Genomic DNA, 14,265 nt, shown 5'->3' on the forward strand with positions numbered 1-14,265 from the left:
AACTAATTAAATGGAGTATCTTGGCTATGAAGAATGAGAAATTGATTTACTGGCTAATGGCAACTTCAATATTTGTGCATTTTTAGCTCTGTGACTATTTTAGGGACTTTGAAGGGCTTTGTGATGAGCATGATTAGGGATTATTGGTGTCTGATATTACAGTAGGTCAAGGTTGAGCATCTTAGACTGATAATGAATATTTTTGTTTAAAACTCAAACATTTAAAGTGAAAAAAGCTAATTTAATGTGGATCATTTAAAAATATTTTTGTGTAACTTTGGAGGTAACATGATGTTCAGAAAGGCAGAATTTCTTGAAAACGTATTTATCACTTTCAGTCCTGTAACTCGGGAGAGTTTAATTTCAGAAGCTATTATTGCAGTTGTTAATCTTCCTTACAATTTGGTCTTAAAGCAGTTTATTAAGTGGTCTCTGTGGGGTCATATTAATGCTGAAAAACTGTAGATGAGGAAGACCTAATCATAGTAAATCTTGCAGAGTTCATGATGTCCTGTAGTAGCTGAGTCTAGGGTATTTGAAATCTTTTGCCAGCAGGCATCAGAATGTTATGTGTAATGTTAGCACAGTGCAACCTCTCCCACCCCAAATTCAGTATGTAGTGTATTACAAAGTGAGAATTATATGTTCTGTATTAAAGCTAAGCCTTCAGCAGCTAACCTGTGCTTTGTAGGGATGGAGACTATGCACTTATTTTATGAAGTTTATCCAAACTGAAATTAATAACAGAAAGAAATACCATCAGCGGTTTTGCATCGAGATGTATTTGCCATATTACTGCATCACAGTTTCTGGGTTTACTGACATAGATTGACAGTATTTCCATTTTGCTCTTGAAAGCCCTTTTGACAGGGGCAACAAACTGGAGCCGTTGTTGGAAAATTATGCTGTGCAGGAAAGCCTTTTAGCCAGCCATAGGTGTGTTCTCTGGGATCCTGGTTTGTTTGATCTCAGGGACAGATAAATACAGGAACACAGTATGTGGGAATTGCATAATAATACTTAGTAAAGCGTGTGTCAGCAAAATTAAACTTCCTTGTGTTCTCTCAGTGTATTCTCAATGGTGCAGTAATGAGATGGTGAATGAGCTATTGGAAAAAACAGCTGATGATAGAAATGATTTGTGTTGACAGATTGACTTAGTACATTTGAAAGCATTAACAATATACATAAGTGGCTGAAACGCTGTTTTGATTTGCTTATTCCAGTGCTTAGATTTTTGTACAACATGATATACAGTAGAAAGTATTTAATTTAGTCTTGATTCTCTTCTAGAATAATGTGTTTTCTGGTAGTGGAATGACAAGAAGGAACACTTACGTTTGTGAACGTTCTTCAGATCGCTATTCTGCAATACAGAATGGGAAGGACAACAGGTATTGTTCAACTTCCTTTGTTTATTAGTTTGGGTACAAGAACTGAGGCACAGAAGAAGCAGGTTTTGCAAAATACCATTTTGAATCACGGTATGAAATACATAAAGTCCAAGTGTATGTTTTCATCTTCCACTGCTGCTTCTTTTTGATCAATTTTTGAAGCTAAATGTGTCAGTTGGCATTTGCTTCTTTTCATGGGATCACATTGATTACTGAGGGTTGTCTTCCAACACAGGATGAAGTAACTGTGCTAACAACTAATTGCTAAGTGGGCAGTTGTGCTATGGAGAGCTTCAGATGGATTACTCTGGCAGTGTAGCCTAACCACTCAAAGAGCTGAAATGGTTAAATTTTTTAAACTGTTTTCAATATACATTTTTGGCCTAAATAGTGTTTTCATAGTGATGTTAACCAGTTGGTGTCTATTTGTGCGATGACAATGAAGTTTAGTATGTTTTGTAAAGTAGTATTGTATTTAACACTGCCAGTTAGTGTTTTTAAAAATCTTTTGTTCATCCCTGGTGTTATTTAATCCCTATACTTGACTGAAAAATAAAGTACTGGCTTGAATGGAGAGTAATAAAAACCGGATTTTTTTTTTTTTTTAATTTAGATTCAAATAACAGCTCTTACTGTGATGCTTTTCAAGCTATTCAAATACAGCAGTTACTGTGAAATGAATGAAAAAAAAATCACAGCACAAGATAGCATAATCTTGTAAACTAGTTTTCTTTTGTTTTCTGTCCTAGTGTTTGCATTTTTTAATGATGCATAAAATTTTAGAAAGAAGAGAAGTGCAGGGCTGTTCATTTACAGTAAAATGATGAGCTGTGGAACACATAAAAGACAGCTATTTAATTAAACACTTAAAATTAGTTTTCTGCTTTTTAATGTACTTCCTTAAAGCATTTTAATTTCAAATTATTAGATGGGTGCTTTCAAAAGTGTTTTCCCAAATTTTTGCATATAGTTTCAAATATTTGAACAAAGATAGTAACAATCCTTTTATTGTAAAAAAGCAGATATCAGATTTTTTTAGATAGAGGGTTATAATACACATATTACAATATTTTTTCTGATCTGACAAAGATATTTTTCTTTCAAGAGATTTAATACATAAAATACTGCAAGGAAAAGGGATTTTTTTGAAGTTTTTAATTTTAAAGTTGATTTTTTCTACAGTATTGAAAGATTCTTAATCCCTGTTCCTTTCATGAGTGCAGTAATTATTGTGCTCAGTTCTTTGAGCATATTCTGAAAAATTAGGAAGAATTTTCTTTTGAGTTCAATTATTTGCTTTTCTTACAAGATGTTGTGTTGCTGTTAAATTTGGATTTGGTGCAGCTGAATGTCTTGTCATCGACTTATTCATCTGATGTCTTTACCTCTTTGCTACAGATATTATTTAGCTGTGGGACTCCAATTGCTAATACATTATTAATGCAATTTCACTTACCCTTGTAGAGGCAAAGCTGTATTTTGCCTTAATTCATTTGACTTTTGTTTTAAAAATTAATGGCACAATAGTTTTGTCACTACTTTCATCTTTCTTGCCACTTAAGGAAGGAGAAATAAAAGTACGGATAGAAGAAAATGTACTTTGAAAGGGTTGACTCAACCTAGCAATGTCTGGAGGACACTGTCCAGAGGAGGACAAATTGGTCCTTTAAAAACAAGTGACTTCTAAGTGGTAATATGACAGCAGTTCTAAATGCTTCATTCTAGTTGTTTGTTTTAACTACAAGTAAGGGTATTCATGAATGGAGAGTCTATTTAATAAATCTATTTAAGTCTTTGGGAATTTCTTTTTCAGTACTTTTTTGTCCTTGTATTCATTGTAGTCTTTCTTTATTACTTTGAATAACTTGTGTGTAAGCTTTAATCTTGGCAGGAATGAAAAGGCCTAACTTAACATATATGGAGAATTCATTTATGGATGAACAAAATTTTCTTAGGATTCTGTATTCTGTAGCTGACTAAGGCAGCCTGGTCACTCAGTCTTCTATTTAATTAAGCAGCACTGCTGAGTTCTTTTAAAATAAGAAATTAGTTATTTCTTTTTTATAAGAGGTTTTACACTACACTTTCTTTTCTCTTGTCATTTGTCCATCCCTGCTGCCTTGCTACCATGGAAAAGCCTGACGGAAATGTCTGCAAGCAGCACATCCTCTGCAGGCTCTGCAGTGGCCTCTGTCTCCACACGCCCTCGGCATCAAAAGTCTATGTCTGCCTCTGGTCACCCTATCAAAGTCACACTGCCAACCATCAAAGATGGTACTGAAGCTTACCGACCAAGGTAACAGATTGATGGGTGTTTCTTTATTGCTGTGCACTTCAGAAATGCTCTTGTTCAGATTGTGACAGACCTCAAAGTGTTTGTAATCCAGTCAAAACTGCCACATTGCATTCTGGTTTTAAACAGTAGCTTACTCGAGTGTTGTGGGTATTACAGATGATTTAAACCTGATTTTGTTCATGGCACTCGTTTACATACAGTTAAAGAAGTTCTATGGCTACCTCCTTCTAGAAACTTCTAGAAAACTTAAGTAGTTAAAAATTTAACTAGTTTAGATGGGACTGTACAACACAGGCCACCATACATTGAAATTAAATACTGGAATGTTAACCTCTCTGATCTGTAGGTTGCTAAGCTTATTGGTGTCTAGAAGCACCATGGTATAGTTCTTCTTACTATTAACTGTCTGAATAGCTTTATACACTTATTTCTGTCAGGTTATGACTTAAGAAATATCCATTAAGTTTTTTGGGAGGGCTTATGTTAAGGGTAATGTGTTAGTAAGGGTAAAAGTGTTAATGAACATATTTTTCCAGAAAAGAGCTGGGAACACTTTCAGATCTCACTACAGACTTTTCTACCTTTTTCCCTTTTGCCCTATTATCTGTGTATACTTTTTTTAACAGCTCTAGAGATAAATTTAAAATTAATGCATCATTGAGATAGAAATAATCAAGAGGTATTTTCATTGTAAAATCAAAGAGTATGAATACTAAAAGCAAATCAGTGGTACATTCAGTTTTTAAAAAGAATCAAGAGCAGGGTTTCTTTCCCCTCTTTTCAGAAGCAGTTGTCATGTAGGAGGGCTTTTAGCCCGGTCTTTCTCGTTATTTATGCTTCTGTTTTCCCAGCAGTGCAACTCAAAGAGTGCCTGCTGCCTCCCCATCTGCTCATAGCATTAGCACCACCACTCCAGACCGGACCCGCTTTCCCCGGGGCAGCTCCAGCCGCAGCACTTTCCACGGGGAGCAGCTGCGGGAGCGGCGCAACGCCACCTACAACGGCCCGCCCGCCTCGCCCTCCCACGAGACCGGGGCGTTCGCACACGCCAGGAGAGGGACGTCCACAGGCATCATCAGCAAGATCACCTCCAAGTTTGTTCGCAGGTTGGTACCTCGAGTTTCAAGAGAAAACAGAATTAGAAAAGCCCAGCCTGTGACTGGGACTTTAATTGTGAAGTCTATCTGAAGTAAATATAAATTTAGTTAGAACGCTGCTTGGGTTGTGTGTTCCTTCCAGAATCTGCCTTGTTTCACTTCTGTGTATTTATTGTAACCATTGTTTGACCAACTATTCTGCTTCCTTATCTTCAAGGAGCAAGAGAACACAGCTCGAAAGTGTCTTTTCCTCCTGTTTCCTAGCTGTGATACAATTAAAATAAAATCAAATTCATTAAAATGCTGAAAAGAGTGACTTCAAAATGAGTCATTATTTAACGTTAACAATATTTTACTTTTTTAATTGAATGCAGTTGCAAGGGCTATATTTACACTCATTTTATTGCTGTACTTAAAAATAATAGGTATTCACAAGTTATTTCAGGTAATTCTAAAATCTGTGAATAAATGAGAAGTTAGAAGCAGGCAGAAGTCTGGAAGTGTGGAAATAATAGTATTTCAGTATCATACAGCCTGTTTTATTATGTCACCAGCTTCTTCAAATTGTAAGTTCAGGTTTCTGAAAGAAGAAAACCCTGGATCTGCATTCATTCCTGTGATGATGCTATCAGTAATAATCCTGTGAGAAAAGATGCTGAGAAAGGTTTTCAAGTACACTGTTCAAGATCAAGTGACTGTAGACTTAGCAGTCACAAGAGCTTTCACAAAAGGGGACTTAATGTTCAGTTTGTCTCTTTCTACCAGTGATTTATCTGTTAATTCCCAAGCCTGTTTATGGATGTGTCCATAATGCATTCTTCTCAGTTTTACCCCATAATTGCATCCTGGAAATTTCTCTTTGCTTTGCTGAATCAGGCTGTTGCGCACTGAATTTCTACCATTTGTGTGCAGGGAAAAAAAGATAAACTGAAAGTTAGGTTAAGCTCCTAGTTGCAAATTTGTAAGTCAAATATCATGAATTACATAAGGTGATACTTAAAAGGGAAGAGAAGAAAGCTGGAAATGCAGTAATGTTCCTCACAAAATTGATCTCACCTGGTGAGCTGATACTGCATCAGTATGTGTCTAAGTAATACCCCCTTTGAAGACCTAAAACCGAAGAAGTGTATGAATTATTTTCTTTTTCCAGAAACCTGAACATACAGGACTGTAATCCTCCATTATTGTTATCTCCAGCACTTATATAGTTGTAAGGAAATAATTATTCTCTGATTTTAAAGAGAAAAAAAGTATTACAGCAAAGCTAGTAAACTGTGTAGATTTGTAAATGGGAAGAAAGATACTTTCTGTTGAGTAACTAGTCAATTTCAAGAGTACAGGCTGCTTTTTTGTGCAATGGCTCCTTGTTTTTTACAAGGAATGGTATCTTGACTTTGTTTATAAGAGTTAGATCGAAGAAATAATATTTTCATTATCTTAAAATATTAAAATAATATTTTAGACTATGTGTTTAGAATTAAGATATCCTAAATTTATGTATTTTAAATTTATCCTTTATTATAGAAGATTTTTTACAATTTCCTAGTATGTTTTATAATGTTAAAAGTATATTTTGTCAGCCCTGTAGGGTGTGTTTGTTTTGTTACGATGGTGGGGTGTTCTGTTTTTTGGGGTTTTTTTTTACATATGGGTTGTTTAAGACTTAATATCTGGGATAACGTGGGTGGAGGTCCAGGGGATTATTTTTTTGCTGTTCTTTGAGCTGGATCACATAACTTTGAACTTCTGTACTGTTCAGGAAATAATGGTTTAAAGTACACTTTGACTAGAAGGTGTCATGAAAGACTTTTTTTACTAACTTTTGATAAGGGTAAATGCCTCTTTTGGTAAGTATATAAAATAAATGCATAATTAGAATGCTTAGTGAATAGGGTATTGAAGTGTTTTGAATCAATGGTTGATGTCAAATGATACTTCCCTGGTGTTAGTTACTAAAGTATTTGTGTTTTGAAGGTATTCCATTAATCAGGTAATTGAAATTGGGTGCTAAATACTGGTACAGCAGCACTAGGAACATCCCTAGGTGGCTTACACAATCTGGGGATATATTTCAAGTTACTTCATGCTAAAAAGACATAATATAAACCAGTTCTTTGCAAAGCACAGCTCTAATGCAACAAGTTAAAGATACATTCAATCTCACTGAAGTCAGTGTAACAGCTGATTTGCTTAAAAGTGAAGCAGATGTTGAAGTAACCTTCCTGAGCTGGGCTTCAAGCATTTGGTCTCACAAACTCTTAGGCACATCTTACTGTTAATTGCTTGAGTGTGCTTAAGCATGGGCATGTCTCAAAGTGCTTTCAGGAATACACAAAGGCCTGACCCACAAGGGCGCAGAGTGGAGCTCCCCTGGACCACCTTGACCAACTGCTCCTCTGTGCTTGCTGGAATTACATGTGGCCATTGCTCTGTCTGCAGTAGGTTCAGAAGAACTTGTTAATTTTACCATCAGTTGGGGAAAAAAATTAAACAATTACACGTCAGAGCTGGAAAAAATTAAGGTGTCATAAAGGGAAACTAAAATTACGGCTGTGAAAAAATTATATTAAACAGTATTAGGCTTGACATTATTTATACTGATTTTTTTTCATCGGTAGCTATTTAACATTGTTCTAGGTGTAGGTTTTCTTAACTTTTATTTTTCACCTTTATCATTGAATCTCAACCTTAACTTTGTTTTGAGGGATCCAAGTGAAGGCGAAGCCAGTGGCAGAACTGACACCTCAAGGTGAGGAGTCACTATTAATACTTCGCTCCTAGGTCTTTTGAATCAAGTGATTTCTTAAAGCCTTTTAAATCAAAATGTAAAAGAGAATAGTGGTTAAGTATTCTGTATTTCAAAAATGTTTTCTGTTTGGGGGGAGGGGGTCTTGGCAAGGTCCTTTATATCCCTCATTTCTGCTTTCTTGCGAAGTATTTAATACAAAACTTTATGTAAGCATATTCCTTTGAATAATAAAGCCCCCTGTAGGAGTTAACCAATCCTTTAGGCACTTAAAATCATGTTTTGACTTTACAAATATTTAATGGTGTTTACTTTTGGTTTCAGTGGACAGTGTAAATACTTCGTGTGTCTGTGTGTATATATGTATCTATTAAATTTTTACTATAGTTACATACTGTGCTCATTACTAAAGCTGCTGCTTGCCATAAGTAAACACCTTATAGTCCCTGAGAAATGAATGTCACTTGTTCTGAGAAACAAAGCAAGTGACATTCAGACAAAAGGGGTAGTGACTGCCAAATATTGAATTTCTGTGGCAACCACTGTACACAAATCTATATATGCTTTGTTAGCAATAAAACATTCTTTCATATGCTCATTTTCCAGTATATCTGCTCTTTTGCCATGTTTCAGCTTTTGGTGTGCTTAAGCACAGTGCATACCTCTTTATTTTTCTGCTCTCTAATGAACAGGCATTGTAGTTTGCATTCATTCTAAACCAGTCACTTACAGAAAGTATTGATTTAGTTTTCAAAACAGCCTCTATTTAAAAAAAAATAACAGCACATTCTTACACTGTATATAATACACAATGCATTTATCTAAGTTAGCCCTTTTCAATTCAAGAGTCTTAGCTGTGAAATTCTTGGATGTAGAAAGGGAAAAGAGAATGAGTGTTCAAATGAAGTGTAAAGTTGCTTTCAGCTCTTGCTTCCATTCTTTAGCTTTCTCTGCTTTTTGTCATCCTGCAGTGTCTGTTTTGGGCTAAAAAAGTCATTTGAGATCTTATCCCTGCTCCATCCCTTAATATCAATGCGGTTCTCTGGGGGTCACACAAAGTTGAATTAAAAGTGCTTGTTTTGACTCCTCTCTGAATAATAATAATGACAGTTTATAGACTCGAAATGAGAGCAGCACCTTTCCCCAGTGCTGGATGTGGAGGCATCAGCATCAGGAGTACCTGGGGCAAGAGCAGATACAGCCGACTGTGGAATTACTTTAAAGCAATTAGTGCTGGTTCTCAAAATGTTTTCTGCAATGGAACAAGTAATCTATTTGATAATGGAGCATCAGACTAAGAGCATTAATTGGAAATTGCTCCCTTGCAATTTTGTCCTTTATCAAATAAAATAGTTTGTGTCTGTATTTGTAAAACACATGTCGCTGTTTCTTACTTGTAAAAGCTGCTGGCTCTGTACTCAAATGACCAATAGGCTGTTCACAGCCAAATTACAGTCCAAAATTCTGCCTCATCAGTATCATTGTATGTTAAAATAAAACACAGTATTATAAGGTCTTTTGGCACAGAGAGAGGTCAAAAATTAAATAAATACAAAAGGGGGGGAAGGCAGAAAAGAGGGGAGGGAATTAACTAAAGACTTGTGAGTTGCAGGGTGGGATTTCTTCCTCTGCTGCTTTTACAGTATGATTTCTGCTTCAGGACTGTGTCCCTCAACTTCAGTTTTGTTGGTGTATGGCATGCTCCAGATCATGAAATCAGCAGAAGTTCAGTCATGCTTTTACATAGATTCCACTTTCTTTGGAGCAGTATGGAGTAACGTGTGTCTGCTGCAGTTCCCATTGCACATGTTGTCATTAGAACATTGTAGAGCAGGGGTTTCCAAACTTGCTTTGCTGTGTGCCACTACTGTGGCACAGCGCCGTGCTGAGCACACATGTGCAGCACGTGGGGCAAGGCTGTTCCAGCAGAGCCCATCCCAATCCCTGAATTAGCTTGCCCATGACTCGTGGCATCTCAATGGCAGTTTAGAAACCCCTGTTCAAGAGCTGTATTTCTCTTCTCTCTCTCGGCTGCACTGCTCTGGTTTTGACTTTGCTGTGTGTCACTTGTTCCAGGAGTGTTTCTGGGGAGCCTAAAGACAGAGAGAAGGAGGATAGCAAAGATTCAAAGCCACGCTCCTTGCGCTTCACGTGGAGTATGAAGACCACGAGTTCTATGGACCCGAATGATATGATGAGAGAGATTCGGAAAGTGTTAGATGCCAATAACTGTGATTACGAACAAAAAGAGAGGTTTTTGCTTTTCTGTGTCCACGGTGATGCACGACAAGACAGCCTTGTTCAGTGGGAGATGGAAGTCTGCAAACTGCCACGATTGTCGCTCAATGGAGTTCGGTTCAAGAGAATATCTGGGACTTCTATCGCATTTAAGAACATTGCATCCAAGATAGCAAATGAGCTTAAGCTGTAAAGAGAACCTAAATTCTTTGGGATCAGGGAAGATTCATACATGATCTACACTTTGAATGTACTGGTTTCGCCTAATGTGATTGGCCTGTGAAACTCCCCATGTAGAAATTGCCCTTACTGCAATAAGGTTATACATAGTTATTCAGAATTGTAAAGTTAAATCCAGTATGACCTATATTAAATAACTGTAGCTAAAGAAGTTATGTTCACATGTACAGGTAAGTATATAGAGCATTCTGTTCATTTTATGTTCATAGAGTTGTATAATAAAAAGATGACTGCTTAAATTCAGATCTTGTATAGTTGTCTAGATTTCTGCACAGAAATGTATGTTTGATGCTTTGAGTTGGAAAAGTTCTTCCCTATCATTTACATTTTTGGTGGGTTTTATAAGTCTTACCTCTACCATGCGTTTTTTAAAAAACTTGTCCTGAGTCAAATGCACAAACTAGTTTTCACAACTGTAGCATGACCATTTTTAATTATTTAAAAATTGTTCATGAGTTGAACCAAAAGTCGATGAGTAATTGGCTTTTGTTCTACATGAGACTGTTCCTGCTTATCTTTGGCTCTTATCCTTGTTATTGGACAGTGTTTAGTTGAAAAAAAAAGAGACAAATATGTTTACAGTGTTGGCACTTACAGTTTAGAAACTTTGTTCTGCCTTTGGCCAGCTCAGAGCTGTGGGGGAACAGAAACCAGGCATAAGTGATTTCTGTCTGCAAATTCCAGTGCTTATTCCCACGGCCCATTAACAAATGTAGCACCAAAACGGAGAACCAGAATTATTTCATTTGAATATCTTGGTGTAAAATATCACTTATTTGCTGCCTTCAGAATACTACAAATTCCATTTTATGGAAATCTATTAACATTGGGACTGTTTAATAGCACAAGATAATCTGAAGTGTTGACCAATTGTGTAAGTTAATAATACCACCTCAGGAATTAGCTTGGCTTTTGGAACATGTGCCCCCAAAGAGTACATGCAATTCCACGTAATATTTTACAGCTAAACATACATTGTTTATAATGATAAATTGTTGATTTATGCTTTTGTGGTTGTACAGTTTGTTCCCATGTAACCTGTTTGTGTTTAATATTTTACCAGATTTCTTGTATTTATTCCACATCATTATGCCTGTAATGTGCAGCTTTGTAATTAGGCACTTGCCTACAGAAAAGAAAAAAAACAGCCCCACATTTTTTTTCCTTCATAATTAATGATTATAAACTATGTAAAACCACTAGTACTGGTACATTTTAATACTTGTTCTTTTGTACTGAATTAACCATAGAGGTTGGTTGTGCAATGTTATTTAATGTCGTAATTACTGTAATATCAACATATGGGCCCCATCTGCACACTCTTGTGAAGAATAGAAAGTTCATTAAGGAATTGTCACTTTAAAAAATAAAAATGAAAAAAAAAGCTGTGGTAAACTCTGTAACCCTAAGTTAGAAAGCTGTAAGTGTAGTAAATGTGCCATTCTCTAATGGCTTCTTGACCGAGATGGACTTTACATACTGTACTGTGATGTAGCTTTCCTATGTAACAGTTATGTTCGGAAATGGACGTGTATTGTTGCCTTAGAAAAAGGGTGGTGTTTGGAAAGAAAGAACTGTAGCCCCTTTTCTTTTTTTTATCTGATGTTCATTGAACCAAATCTGATGCAAGTCATCTTGATTCACTGGTGCACTCTATTAAAACTTACTTGAACAGTTCTCATACTAAAATACTTGTTGTTTGCCCTTTATAAAAGCACAGTCATTGCTGCAGGTAGTAAAAGAGTTTAAAGGTGCACAGGCTCCACCTTCAGCATGGTGTGAATTCAGGATTAGCATGGTATGGGTTCAGTGCTCTTGCACTGTTCAGAAACTATCAGTGGTTTAGCATTGCTTAGAAATGGATGTCCAGGAGATTTTACAGGAATTCACAAAAAATCAGTCTGGGGAGGAGGGTGTTGTGCGTCTGCTCAATTTGCCCATAAATGTCCATAAATACTCAATTGTTCTTAAAAATACACAACTGGAATATAACTGTGATGCTAATCTAAGGTCATGTATGAACTTGGTCATGAAAGAAAACCCTTTGCCTTTTCAGAAGGTTCAGTGGAAAAAATATAGGTCATGCTGTGAGACAGTAGATTAAGTACTTAGGAGAGCCTCCTGCTTTACAGGCGCTGTTTTTCCATGGCTAACTTTGCCCTAGATTGCCGCTGGTTTTCACCGCTCCATATAAACGGAGATTTAGCAAAACACACACAGCTTTTCCAGAGGACAGAGCTGACAAATTTTCATTCAGCTTACCCATGAAACATGGCACTGTCAATTCAAAGTTTATGTATCAGGGCAGCCTGCAAATGGTGTTCTGTCCAGTGGCTGCCAGCAGTGTGAAATTGGCCTGATTCCTGACCTCTGTGCCCTCCTTTTGCCTTGCTGGAAGATGAGCTGTGACCGACCTCATGCTCTCCATAGCAAATAAACCTGGAGCTTCCCCAGGGACACAGTCTGAGTGCAAAAGGTGTAGGTGCACACAGCACTTGGCTTTCCAAATCTGCTGCCCCAGCAGGAGTAAGATGGGAAGATCAGAGAAAGCAGTTCTGAAAAAGGGCTCTGGTTTTATTGGCAAGCAGAGCCTTAGTCCGGGATCAGTGAGATGACCCAGTGCCTGGTTCTGGGCACCCTCAACAGCTGACTTGTGCTGGACCTCTTATGTCTCAGTTACTTCTTAGGCAAGAGGAATAAGCTGCGTTTCGGATCCAAATGCTCCCAACTTCCGTGTGGGAGGGGACTGGTGTGGCATTTTATCAGCATGGCTTTAACTTCAGAAATATGCAAGAGTTTTTTAAATACCACATCATGTTTCCCAGCTCCAGGCTGGGAAGAGAGATGCCTCAAATCTTCAGAGGCCTCATTAATTCAACTGTAATTTGTTGGCAGCATCTCTAGGGGATGTTTGGGACGGGTGGAGGCTGAGCAGTGGGGTTACTGCATGGTTTGGCTTGTCTGAGTTGGGGTGGTTTTTTTGCATTATTTCTTTCTTTGGGGTATACCAGCATTTCCAAAACTAATGCATCCCTTTTCACACAGTCCAGTTTAAAATCATTAAAATGTATATAAATCAGTGAAAATAAAATAGTCACTCCTGGTCCACTGAACGAATAACAGTGCTGGGGAACCAAGTGGGGTCAGTATGCCATATGGTAATGGGTGGTGCTAAAATTCCTTGAGCTGTTGAGACGTGAGGTTTTGGTATCTGGTGTCATACACCTTGGGGTACCTTGGACCTGTTCATGTCAGAACATGTGATTCCCCTTCCGTCTTGCAAATGGAGACACTAAATCTCAGCTGAGAGATGTATTCTGATAGTTGAATTCTGGAAAACAAACTTGTGAGGTACAAACCAAGTCTGTGGAGAAAGGCCTGTCTCTCTTGGGATGATAGGGAAAAACTACCTACCTCAGAGCTTCTCATTTATGGGATAGAGCACTTCTCCTGTAGTGACAGTCTGGAGACTTCCACCATCCAGGGATGTGGCCCCACTGTTCTTTACAGAGCTCTCTGGAGCTGTAGAGGTGGTGAATCACCATCCTTGGGGCAGATAAGAATGTGAAGTGCAGGATTTACTTTCCAAAAGTTACACACACAGCTTGGGGAGATGCAGGTTCAAGGCTTTGTTTCTCAGTAGGAAGAATCCAGGAGAAAGGATTAGTCTGTCCCCATGTTGCATCTGCTTGACCAAAGCATTCATAGGCATATCAAATGTTGATAAATACACCAACTGGTTTAATAAATTGCATCTATCCTCTCTGTACAGTTTTGCATTTCTTGATGTACCCCAGCTGAGGAACACTGCTTAGGAGAGGCAGCTGCTACACTGCAGCCGAGGTGGGGCTGTCACAGCCTCCCCGGTATCTGGGCAAAAGCCACTGAGAAATTCCTCCACTTGCCCCTTTGCCAGGGGTAGCTGAGTGCAGCCCAGGAGGCAGAAGAGGCTGTTCACCCGTGGCTTTAGTAGGAACACCTATAACTGAGGGATATCCAAGGAGCTTGGCCTTTTTGGCTGACGGGGAAAGAGCGTGACCTCCTGGAGCGGTGCTGCCGTGGGCCGGTGCAGAGCGTGCGGTGCCCCGGGAGGATCTTCCAAGGCTCTCGCCGGCCCTGGCGAGCAGCCCGGGGGCGGTGCGGGCTGTGCCGCCCCGTCAGAGCTCACCTGTCCCCGCTGAGCTGACGGGCTCCAATCCCGGGCTCCCGCAGCAGCTCCCGACTGCCCGCACCACAGCGGTGACGGGGCCGGGG

General features: G+C 38.4%; 1 protein-coding gene across 14 annotated transcripts in view; it reads left to right on the forward strand.

The window, feature by feature from the left end:
• MARK1 (microtubule affinity regulating kinase 1) overlaps positions 1-11,700 on the forward strand; it is a 57,570-nt gene extending 45,870 nt beyond the window's left edge. For 7 of the 14 annotated variants that reach the window (XM_086878787.1, XM_086878786.1, XM_086878794.1 and 4 more), the window contains 5 exons: positions 1,294-1,394; positions 3,532-3,690; positions 4,545-4,796; positions 7,492-7,536; positions 9,610-11,700. In XM_086878787.1, the coding sequence (XP_086734913.1) occupies positions 1,294-1,394; positions 3,532-3,690; positions 4,545-4,796; positions 7,492-7,536; positions 9,610-9,964 (912 nt within the window). In that variant the 3' untranslated portion in view covers positions 9,965-11,700. Of the gene's footprint in view, positions 1-1,293; positions 1,395-3,531; positions 3,691-4,541; positions 4,797-7,491; positions 7,537-9,609 lie in introns of all 14 variants that reach the window. The other 7 variants (XM_086878785.1, XM_086878793.1, XM_086878789.1 and 4 more) reach the window with 3 other exon arrangements.
• Positions 11,701-14,265: the final 2,565 nt, after the last annotated feature.

This window comes from Cyanistes caeruleus, chromosome 2 (assembly GCF_971803275.1).
Source record: "Cyanistes caeruleus chromosome 2, bCyaCae1.hap1.1, whole genome shotgun sequence".
Lineage (NCBI taxonomy): Eukaryota > Metazoa > Chordata > Aves > Passeriformes > Paridae > Cyanistes > Cyanistes caeruleus.